Below are 12,610 nucleotides of genomic sequence, written 5' to 3'. Positions count from 1 at the left end.
AGCTCAAAAAACTTTGCATGTGTGCACCCCACCCACAATAACATTTAGCCCAGCGGTTAGGGCACTTGGCTGGGTGGCACCCAGATTTCAATCCCCACTCTGAAGCAGGGGCTTGAACTCAGATCTCTCCCAACCCAGGTGATCATCTTCTGCACCAGACTGTAGGCTGTTCTCAGATGCATTGCTCTCAATCTCTCCTGTTGAAGCTTTTCACTTCGTATAAATATCTGATTATTCATTAAAGCAGAGTCTTGAACTCTGCTCTCTCCCCTGTCAGGTGGGTGCCCTGTCCACCAGGCTATTGGCTAGTCTCCTCTTAATCTCTTCTCTTGATACAGTTCCATTTTGTATTCCTTGGGCCACAGAGAGTAAGAACAAGAATGGCTGTTTTGCCTGGTGACTAACACATGCAGGAGATGTGGATTCAAATCTTTTCTGTGCCTGATTCCAAAGAAGTAAGTGAAGTAAGTGGAAAATTCCTTGTGGAAGAGAAATGTTGACTCTCTGAAAAGAGACCATCAGGATTTACCCGGGTATCCAATCACCTGAGACAGTTTTTTGCTGGATGTGATTTTGCAAATGCTGGGGTGAAGCGAAAACTTTCTTCATCTCCACACTGCCACCATCACAGAACTGAATTAAAAAAAATATCAGTTTGACTTGGCTGCACATGTTTGGTCAGTTGCAGATGATTTTGTATGCATGAATGGTGACAGGTGATGACAAATAATAGGATGCTTAGAAGGATTATTGATTAACAATCACACTAGCAATGGACTGGGTTGCTGTCTTCATGGTCTTCTCCCCTGGAGAAATCTGAAATCAGTTGGATCCTGCGGTCTTCCTGATTAAACTAATGAAATAAGTTCTCTATCTGGATGGAAACAAAGATGAAACTATACCTCAAACTCAATTTAGTGATGATCTGATCCCAATGAGTATTTAAAAATTACACTCAATACCCAGTTCAACTTGAAATGAAAAACAGATGTGTGCCCAGCTATACATGAGGGCCAGGGATAAATTCATGGTTGTTATGGTGACCATGAGATCCAAAGGCAACCTAAAAGAGCCCTTGCCTACGTGGACATTAAAGTCACCTAGAACAATAATCCTGGGTGACTGCAGTGGTAGATTGGACAAGAAATTGGTTTGTTTTAGTTGGAGTTCTGTGGTGCTGCTGGGTGGCTTAGGACATCCTAGTTATTTCCACTTTTTCCCCATTCCATGATTTTAGCATGTGGTGAGTGCTCTCAAATGAGTATGAACTCAATATGATAACCTCCAGCATGTAAGTAGCATGGGTGTATACTGCCTTTCTGTCTCTCTTGGTTGATGTTGCATAATTAATATTTTAAAGATATGTCTTAAATTGGGGGCTTTAGTAGTTGTATGTCTGAATTAAGCTAAATGTTAAAATGTGTGCTCAGAACATGTGGGTGACTGAGTGTACCTGCACTTTACAGTTTTGGATAGGCTAGTATTGTCCTCTTAAAAGTTTCCTAAAACTTACTTGAGGGACTGGTGATGTAGTTTGTGACGCAGAAGGAATGGTCTTTTTGAGCTATGGAGAAACCCACTCTGCTAATGGTTTAGGGCCTATGAGCAGGGTGAATTTGATCTTCCCTCACCTCATAGCGGTAAGGAATTAAGCTGGTGCTGTGTGTTTCCAGACAGCCTCTCTCTCACTAGACCAGGAGAGCATGGCAGAGTGGGAGCTGTAGTTCCTATGGCAAACAGGATCATAGTCTCTGGCTCTAGCAAAGTCTGCTGGGAACAGAGGCTGGGTATTTAAAAAACTCCTCTCCGACAGAATGGGGAAAGAACTGGGGAAAGTTGTAAGAGTCATTGATCTCTCATAGAAGAACAGGCAAGTAACCCACTTGTTTGTGTGCAACTGTGTATAATTTAAGAAAGACTTAGTTTAGTCTGAGGAGGGGCCGGGCCAAGCCAGTTTAAGAAAATGACTGGGAAAGAAAGCCAGTGTCCTGGGAAATTAGTTCTGTTACCAGAAAAAACAACAGCAACAACAAAAACCCTCCCACCAAGAGTGTGATCCTTTTTTTGTTTAGCCTGCCACATTGTGTTAGATATAATTATAGATAGAAGGTGATATTTGAGAACATTCACATAAAGCAAAGAAATTACCAGAGGCAAAAAAGATTGAATTCTTAAAAGTGCAATTTGCATACTTGATTATTTCCAAGCAAAAGATGCACTGTCAGTCACCGTGCCTGATTTGTAAGATGTTGAAAATTACCCAGTAGATAAAAAACAAACTTAATTTTATGATATATACAATATATCTCATTTACTAATTGCCTTTCAATGCATTTTGACATGTGATTGACTAACGCTTGTGTTTTTTAACTTCAGTACTGAGCCTAGAGTGTTTTGAGAGATGCAAATGGAAACAAACAGAAATAAATGATATATCTTGCAAAATCACAATTTCAGTAGAAATAATGGAAGAATTCACATGCTTAAATATAGCAATTCTTGTTTTATAATACTTCTTGGTTTACGGTACTTCACATTCATGCATGTGTTTTAAAAAAAGAAACATTAAATCATCAAAGATACAAGTTTTGTGTTTTTTTGGAATTCCTAAAGAGTTGCTGATATATCAGTGAAATCTTAGAAAAAACATTGTTTATCTATTTACAGGAAATTCTGCATCTGAATGATATATTTTTTCAGTTTCACTTTCATCTGAGCCTATTAAAAAGGTTCTTTTGGGGAAATGGAGATTTTTAACCTAATGCAGCAGCTTGTGCCTATAGCTTCCCTAGCGATATAAACTTCAGAGGTGAAGTCCTAACTCCATCAGAGTCAGTGGCAAATCTCCCACTCCTTTCAGTGTGGCCAGGATTTCACCCCAGAAGCTTGTAGATGCAGGTACCATTGAACATAGATTACCAGTCTCTCCCATGTCAATCCTATTCAAGAGGAGGAGGAGTGGTCATTTGAATGAGCACTCTGTTTCCCATATTACAGGATTTCCATATTGAATCCTGATGTTTGGTCTGTCTGTTTACTCTAGTTATGATCCAAGTTCAATTCTTTTAATTTGGGTCTCCCACATTTTAAGGGAGCATCCTAACCACTGCGCTATCCTGGTGTAAGTATCTCAGTCTCTCCTGTGGAATCTGTTCCACTGTGTATAAAAAAAAATAATTAATAATTGGTGTAAGGACATAAACTTGTCTCCCACTACCTAGATGAGTGCCCTAACCACCAGGCTATAGCATCATTCTCAATAGCTGTCTCTGGCCCAGTGTGGAACAGCTTCAACAGGAGAAACTGAGAGAGACCCACTCCTGATTACCCTAGGGTATTCTTCTGCAATATGGGAGACTCAGCTCCAAGTTCCTGATCCAATGACTATTTAATTAGTTACATACAATTTAATATTTGGTGGGAGAGGGGAATTCGCCCAGCTCTAGTTCTGAAAGGACACTGGCTATTCCTTTCCTGAGCTCAAAGTGCTGCACAGTTTTCTAGTAGACTCTGTAGTGGAACCTCAGTGTCTTAACAGACTTCCAGGCAACTGGGAGAATTTAATAAATAATTGTAACAATTTTATGCCTGTTCTGTACTTGTGTGATTGATAAAGCTTTGGCTTTCCTCCCATAATAAATTATTCCTTTTATTAAACTAAAGGCCTAGTGTTGCAATAAAACTAGTATTATAATGATATTGAAATCTATCTGTAGCAGACATAAGATAAACAATGTAGGTTTGTTTTTTTAAATTAAGTACTTGGTTCTTTCCTGCAATTTGTGGTACGGAGGTGTTGTAATGGCTTACCATACTGACTGAATTCTAGGTTATTTCAGTTGACGCTTTTCTTATTTTCTTTAATACTATAGGAAATTCCACCACCAGGCTCCTATGAGGTTCAAAAATCATTTGAGAAATCACATAGTAAAAGCCACTATATGCCTCCCAGAAGCACACTGGCTAAAAGAAAGCAGACCTCTTTTCTCAGTGCAACACCTAGAAAAAATATACACAATACTGACAAAGATGTACCAGGTAAGTTTATTACTTTCTTTCCTAATAAAACTGTAACTAAAACAGCTAAAATATTATTCTCTTTCTTGAGAACCATTCCAAAATGTTAGTGTTAAGTCATTTGAGACAAGTGATTTTAGATTGGGGTTTTCAAAGGAGCCTAGGGAAGTCAGACTCCCGTGTCCCATGGGATGCAAATCTGAGCCTTAATGCCAATCCTCCAATTTAGCGACTGGTGAGTAAAATAGAAAGCAAAGAATCAACACCTGTTAAAAATACTTTATTGAATTAAGCCACTTCTTCATCCCTGAGGGGATTAATCTGAGGCTATCTGGTGACTAATTTTGCTGGTCAAATAGAAATTGTTTAAGGAATGAAATAACTAATATCACTGCATTTTAAGAAAAAATTGTTTGTGGTGTTGCTGTAGTTATGATTTTTCCAAGATATGAGAGAGACAAGGTAAGTGAGGGAATATCTTTTATTGGACAAACTTCTGTTGGTGGAAGGTACAAGCTTTTGAGCTATACAGAGCTCTTCTTCAGGTTTAGGGAAGAAAGCAGAGTGTTACTTTTTAAGAAAACCGATCAAATTGATAAGTGGGCAAATCATATGCCTACTTTATATTTCATTCTGCATGGTGACTTTGAACCTTGTTAATATAAAGACATTTGTTTCTATTTAAAAATATAGACCTTGTTTACGGCATATGAGTCAGGTTTGATTTGCTTTTCAAACTGTTGACTTACTACTGATTGGGTATGAGAATGCTACATATTTGCTCATTAAAATAAAGTTACTTAGGAAAATAGAAATATATTCTCAACTTCCAGTGAATAACTTGCAGTGAAAAAAATTCTTTGTAATTTGAGTCTCAGAAATCATTGCAAAAGTGCTTGTAAATCCATCTCTGCCTTATTATATAATGAATCGTAGATCAGGGGACACAAATTAATGAGGACAGACAGGGCTGGATTTTAAGCAGCGGGCTGCATCTTTTTTTAAAATTGAAGAGAGTCACTATCTGCCTGTCTTCCCAAACCAGGCATTTACGTGAATTCAGTGTGGGGTTTACTGGGCATCTCTCATATAGCCCATAACTCAGGGTAGCTCTCCACTGCCTAACCCAAGGGTACAGCTTGCTTGGCTAAATTCTCTTGACTTCCCCTGCGGAAAGGTCAGAAGATACCAAAGAGGGGCCCCAGTCTGCAAGGACTTCAGGACTTTTCCTATAGACCTAGGGTTTACCGGTGAAATCTCATGTCTCTTGTTTTCTGTTTGTTGTCTTTTTGGCCTTATATTCACACTGAACCCTAGCTGCAAGTTGCGACAAACTAACATTCATACAAATTCCTAATATTAAATTCCTAAATACTATTCCTAGATCCTATCATAATTGTGTCTCCATGGTTGGTGCAAGAGGCCTGAGAAACCCTCGGCTGGGCTTTAAATAAATGATTTGGGAGCAAGAGCTAATCACCTCACATCTCTCTGGTTGGGCGATAGGGCACTCAGGGGAGGGAGGGGCCTGTCCCTATGTACACTTTCCTTTTATCCTTGCAGATACAATCAGGTTTCCCAGCCATTAAGTTGGTGTGTTGCAAATTGTCACACTGTTGCTGGCCATTGTATTCTGGTCACCAGGTTTCTGTTTGACATGTGATACCTTACCTCACAAACTGTGAGAAAACAGAACTATAATTCAAAGAGTCTGTGTGTTTTAAGGAAGTTTGAGGTATCAAATACAGTTTCAAAACATGAAAGAAAAGTAGAATAAATAGTGAGAAATTCTTTAAAGGTGTCCTAGAAATGTATTGTCAGTAAACAGCCAGAAAGTCTGTGTTTGTTCTGGAATCTCAAAATAATAACCTTGGGATAGAAACAGTTTATATTAAAGGTTTATTAAAAAACAAAGTCAGACAAATACAGGCTATCCAATAAACTACAAAACCTAGAGGCAAAATTCAATGAGGTCCCGGTCTTTCAAGAATGTTAGCCATAGTGCTGACATGAGGATCCACTTTATTTTGTTGCCTACATTAACTGTTATTTTGAAACCTCTTTCTAGAGTTTTTCAAGTTGTTCTGACAAATTTTGAAATTAATGTTTCAATAAAAATTCCAGTATTAAATCATAAGTTTATAATGGTATTGATAATGAGTTTATAGAGACTTTCACCTTCAGGTTGCTTCTGCAAATCAAGCCCAAATTGGTAATAAATTGAAAGTTGTATTCATCTGTGTGAAATGAACTGACTGTCCAAGGCCAGACATTTCCCAGTGAGCAGGAATCCACATCACAAAACCATCACAAGAATTGTCAATAAACAGCACCTTTGGTGGTAGTCTCAACAGAGAGCCAAGGATTGCTTGGAGACAGAATTAATGAACCTGTTTGAGGCACCATGATGGAGTAATACGAGAGAGCTTGCACTGACATTATCCATGATATATTTATTTGATGGCTATATAGAGGATTTTCAGTCTCTAAGTTTCAATCTGCTAACCTTTTTTAAATGGAAAGTGTCAAAATCGTAGAAAATTGCTACTTTCTCCCATAATACCATTATTTGGTTTGTGGATTAACAGTAATGATTTGTACTTGTGCTTTTTCCCTTAACAGGTAGCGCTAGTAATTGCTGCATTTGGCTTAGCAAAAATAATTTGCTATGTAGTTTTAGATATTCAGCCATGGCAGTTACTGGCAGTTTCTGTATATAACGTTGTGAAAGTAAGTACCAACAACTTTAAAATTACATGTAGTATGCGTCAATAATCAGGGTAAAATTAAAGTAGCTAGCCCATTTTCCTTGTTTTTGCGGGAGAGAGGGGTAGATGAGGAAGAGAGGGTAAAAGAAACAGGAGAAAATATAGGAGCTTACAGGCAAACTCTTAAGCCTCTAGGAGAATTCAGTCAGAGGTGGGTTTGATGTCACCAGCAGACTGAATGTTGGGCCCTCATGCCAACAGGAGCAACGGGACTATGACAAATCTGGATGTCAACATACCTGCAAAAGGGGGAAAGTAGTTCTGAATTACAAATTTACTTCATTGCCTTCTTATATTGTTTACTTGGGCATTCAGTATATATTTCTAAAGCTTGTTTGACTAGTTGGTATGTTTGTAGGTCACCGACTGTATACAACAGAAGCAAACAGCCTGACCAAGTTATCACTGGTGCCTTTTAGTGACATGAATACAAAGTTGGTGATAAATGAGGTTGATGACTGCTTTGTCTTTTTATTGAAAAAAAAAAAAAAAAAAAAAAGGTGAAGGTCATATCCTGAAAAAGGAAGTATTTTTTCAGAATGTAAAGAAACTGGAAAAGAAGGTAAAAAATTGCTAGAACATGTAGTCAGGTAATTACTACTTTTTCAAGCTGATAAAGGAAATAAAAAGGCTATAGACAGATTTTTTACAAAAGTGCATTACTAAAGATGCAAAAATTGTATGTAACTTGTGTGTTTCCTGAGCTGATCGTGAAACATTACTTACAGTACTTGTAAGCAACAACATTGCTAGGAAGGATATGAAACTCCAGTGGTCTTTGTACCTGCATTGATAATGGGGAGAAATGTTAACTAATATAGCTGACAAATGAGCCTTCATATTTTGTTGAGTTTTTTAGAATCCAGGGATGGTGCTGACCAGGGACTTTGGAAGATATTAGGCCTTCCCAAGTGTTAGTTTCATGGTATACTTCTGAATTTCTGCACTAGGAGAGACCTTGACTGAGTGTGGGGCTCATTAGATGGTACTCTGTCATGAAACTGCTGAACATACTGAAACTCCTTTTGGGTTTTCTGTTCCCTTCCATCGGCCATGTCTGTTCTAGGGAAAAAATGTTTTAATTAATGTGAAGCTACATTCAGAAAAGCAATTAAATACTAGGATGTTCACTCACACACAAGAAAAGAGGGATGCCATTAAAAATTGATACTACTCCATCCTTCCCCAACCAGCTGGCATTGCGTCTCTCCTTTCTTCTGCATCTCTGAAGTACAGCATTCCCAGTATGATTTTATACCTTTCCCCACTCTGAAACCCAGACACACCTCTGGTATTTGCTTCCGTCTGTTCCCAGACATGTATCCTATCTTCCTCTCCTGGCTAAGAAATGCTTTCTAGTACCTGTCACTCAGTCTCAAAAACTTCTTTCTGTAGCATGTCTCAGTATCATAGTACACCCAGCTGTACACATACACTGATTCACACGGAGCCTGTAGGTTTGGCCAAGAATGGGATGGGCATAGATCCCATTGGAGAGAGTGACCTTTGGATCTGGCAAGATGATAGATCAGGTGACTAAGAGGGAAATAGATAACATGAAATGGATATGTGTAAACAGGCTTTCAGAAAGTTCTGGATTTCTAATAGTATTTATAGCTTAAAAGACTTGTCCCACATGTTTCTATAAATACTGCAGGTTGAACCCAGACCAGGTAATTATTAGACAGGTTAGTACTCGCCTAGTTGGTTTCTAGGATTGTTTTGAAGAAAGGTTATGAGCAAATATCTTTGACTGGTGGTGTCACACTTCAGTACCCTTCTAGGTTGTTTGAGATCCCTAAACTATCCTTTTGCACACTCAATGTAGGTACAACTTTCCAGGGAATGGTAAGCAAAGTGCTGGAGAGACTGAGTGAATTCACTTTTGCTTACTGCTGTTAAACCTGAGAAAACCAATCCTGAGATTACCACTGGTGCTGCCCTACTCCCAGAGCTTGGAAAGCCAAACTGGGGCAACCACTTATGATTCATAAAGGACGCAATCTACATGAAGACCTGACTATAAAAGCTGAAAAATGCAAGTTAGAAACACCTTAGGCTGCAAACTTAGGGCATACATGGGAGAATGGAATAATTAGACCAAGATGGAAGCAATTTTTAATTGGTCCACTCTACCAAATATCAGTTGGTCTTTCTGATTCTGAAAAGGGAGTTTGGCTGTTCAACAGCATTTGTAAATGCAAATCGCAACAGATAACATGATAAACACCAATGTGTTGAACTTTGGCTTATAGTGCTGTTCAGTCAGGTTAACAATAAGGAGGAAAAGCATTCTGTCATGTTCAAAAGCAACCATTTTCTTCCTGGAAAAAGAGGTTATATTAGAGCTCTCTCACAGCAATTAGAGAAGAAAGAAAGAGCAGCTGATTACTTTGGAGTTGTCATGGTAATTTTTTTTAAGTTAACACTTGCTTTGATTTGGTTTACTAGGATCCAGAAATGATGAGAGCTGATGAGAAACCACAGCATGTTTATAGACTTCTGCTTGAATCTCTGTCATACATAGTGCTGTTTCTAAGGCCTGGTCTACACTACGTGTTTAAACGGATTTTAGCACCGTTAAACTGATTTAATGCTGCACCCATCCACACAACGAGGCCCTTTATATCAATATAAAGGGCTCTTTAAACTGGTTTCTGTGCTCCTCCCCGATGAGAGGAGTAGCGCTGAAATCGGTATTACCATATCGGATTAGGGTTAGTGTGGCTGCAAATCGATGGTATTGGCCTCTGGGCGATATCCCACAGTGCACCATTATGACCACTCTGAACAGCAACCTGAACTCGGATGCAGTGGCCAGCTAGACAGGAAAAGCCTCATGAACTTTTGAATTTCATTTCCTGTTTGCCCAGCACGGAGCTCTGATCAGCACAGGTGGCGATGCAGTCCCAAATCCAAAAAGAGCTCCAGCATGGACCGTGTGGGCGATACTGGATCTGACCACTGTATGGGGAGACAAATCTGTTCTATCAGAGCTCCGTTACAGAAGACAAAATGCCAAAGCATTTGAAAAAAATCTCCAGGCTATGATACAGAGTCCGCAGCACGGTGCTGCGTGACAAGCGTAACGGAAAGCCAAAGAATCAAATGGACGCTTCTGGAGGGAGGGAGGGGTTACTGAGGACACCAGTTATTCCACAGTCCCCAGCAGTCTCCGAAAAGTATTGGCATTCTTGGCTGAGCTCCCAATGCCTGTAGGGTCAAACTCATTGTCCGGGGTGGTTCAGGATATAGCTCGTTAATTTACCCCCTTCCCCCCCGCCCCCGTGAAAGAAAAGGGAAAAAAATCATTTCTTGACTTTTTTCAATGTCACCCTATGTCTACTGAATGCTGCTGGTAGACACGATGCTGCAGCAGTGAACAGCAGTATCCTCTCCCCTCCCCTCCCCAGTGGCAGACGGTACAGTGCAGTAGGACTAGTAGCCGTCCTCGTCATCATCCCGTGAGTGCTCCTGGCTGGCCTCAGGTGAGGTCAGCTGGGGGTGCCTGGGTAAAAATAGGAATGACTCCCGGTCATTCCCAGTAGATGGTACAGAATGGCTGGTAACAGTCTTCATCATAGCAACTGGGATCTGAGCTCCATCAGCTCCCTCCCTTTCATGTGTAAAGAAAAGATTCTGTACTGCCTGGACTATCATAGCAGCAGGATGCTGGGTTCCTCTTCCCCACACCAGTTAATGTCCTACCTGGACTATCAGAGCAACCGGAGGCTGCCTCCCCCTCATTTTATCTCACTAACAAGTCAGTGTTTCTTATTCCTGCATTCTTTATTACTTCATCACACAAATGGGGGGACACTGCAACTGTAGCCCAAGAGAGTTGGGGGAGCAGGGAAGCAACGGGTGGGGTTGTTGCAGGGGCACCCTCTAGAATGGCATGTAGCTCATTGTTTCTGCAGGATCTGACACAGAGCAGCTGTGCTTTCCCGTTCTCTGATACACTGGTTCTCTAGTACACTTGCCCCATATCTAGGCAGACTCGACTCTATTTTTAGATACACTAAGGAGGGAATGACCTGGGGGTCATTCCATTTTTGTCTTGCACCCCCGGCTGACCTCAGCCAGGGGGCACCCATGACAGCAGCAGATCGTAACAGAATGACTGATAAGCCGTATCTGATTGCCAGCCATGTAAATTGGCAGACAGTACAGAAAATGATAACTTCTTGCTATCTTGAAGGCAAATGAATGCTTCTGTGTAGCGCTCAGTACTGCGTCTGTTAGCAACATCCAGTACGAATACGGTGACAGTAAAAAAAAAGCTGAACGGCTCACATGGTTGCCGTGCTATGGTATCTCCCAGGGCAATCGGGAAAGGGGACGCAAAAATGATTGTCTGCTGTTGCTTTCACGGAGGAAGGAATGAGTGACGACGACATTTACCCAGATCACCCGCGAAACGTTTTTGCAGCCATCATGCTTGGGATCTCAACCTAGAATTCCATAGGCGGAAGGAGAACTGCGGGAACTATGGGATAGCTATGGGGTAGCTACCCACAGTGCAAAGCTCCAGAAATCGACGCTAGCCTCGGACCATTGGCGCACACCACCGAATTAATGTGCTTAGTGTGGCCGCGTGCACTCAACTTTATACAATCTGTTTTACAAAACTGGTTTATGTAAAATCGGAGTAATCCCGTAGTGTAGACATACCCTAAGTGATTGTAGAACTAGTTCTTTTCTGTTTGGATATTGTTACCTTTTCAGGTTGAGACTTTTAGTAATTCTGTCTGGACTAAATTTAGACAGGGATAATGTGCATTTTCTATTTATCTGCTGTTTTGAGGGGGATTTTGTTTCGTGTAGTCTTGTATAATAATTGATCAGAAGTAGAACTGAAGTAGTATTCATTGAATATATTTTGGATGAAAAATGTGAACATTAATTGAGTACATTTTGACCAGCTCTAGTATTTTATTCTCTGTGTAGCATAATATATAAAATTTTAGGTTACAGGGTGTCTGTGAAGCTACTTGTAAAGGTTACTCTTGGCCTGTAATATTTGCTTTCAAAGCACGCTGATCAAAAATTAAATTGATACATTACAAAGAAATGGAACTTCAAAAAGTAGCCCGTGGTAGCAGTGAGATGTAAAAACAATGCTGGAATCACTAGAGGGAAGGTGTGTGAAAATGTGCATTAAATGAGTGCTCTTTTTGTTAGCTTTCTTCTCATTTGTAATTGGATATTCCTGAAGCATATAAATGAGGAGGACCAGAGGAAAGTAGGTTTAATGTAGTACAATATGTGATACAATAAAAGAATGCCATGTAGTTTCCCCCTCCACGCCATGTTGAACTTAAAGGGACATGATGAAGATTGGCAACATTTTACTAACCTGATAGTCTTTGTAAATAGATATCAGAAAACACGGTATGTAAGACTGTGTGTGATTAATCCCTCTTTTCTCTCATCCTGAGGAACATTCCAGACTACAAGCATTATAAAGCCATCTACCAGGGAAATAGAGGTGAAGAATAACGAAAGACCCCAAATGTAAGACAGACTCCTCCACTATAGCCTATGTTTTTCTTTGGCTGCAGTCCCAGGCCTGGTCTACACTACACGTTTAAACCGATTTTAGCAGTGTTAAACCTATTTAACTGCGCACCTGTCCACACTACAAGGCACTTTATATCTATATAAAGGGCTCTTAAAATCGGTTTCTGTACTCCTCCCCAACGAGAGGAGTAGCGCTAAAATCGGTATTACCATATCAGATTAGGGTTAGTGTGGCTGCAAATCAACGGTATTGGCCTCCAGGTGGTATCCCACAGTGCACCACTGTGACCGCTCTGGACAGA

At 40.2% G+C, this 12,610-nt stretch overlaps 1 protein-coding gene across 5 annotated transcripts in view; it reads left to right on the top strand.

Moving 5' to 3' along the window:
* The window catches only part of STPG2 (sperm tail PG-rich repeat containing 2), a 436,725-nt gene that overhangs the window by 151,828 nt on the left and 272,287 nt on the right, over positions 1-12,610 (top strand). For all 5 annotated transcript variants that reach the window (XM_075066165.1, XM_075066166.1, XM_075066168.1 and 2 more), the window contains one exon: positions 3,873-4,038. In XM_075066165.1, coding sequence (XP_074922266.1) covers positions 3,873-4,038 — 166 coding nt within the window. The remainder of the gene's footprint in view (positions 1-3,872; positions 4,039-12,610) is intronic.

This window comes from Chelonoidis abingdonii, chromosome 5 (assembly GCF_003597395.2).
Source record: "Chelonoidis abingdonii isolate Lonesome George chromosome 5, CheloAbing_2.0, whole genome shotgun sequence".
Taxonomy (NCBI): Eukaryota; Metazoa; Chordata; order Testudines; family Testudinidae; genus Chelonoidis; species Chelonoidis abingdonii.
This window is presented reverse-complemented; position numbering and strand designations above follow the sequence as displayed.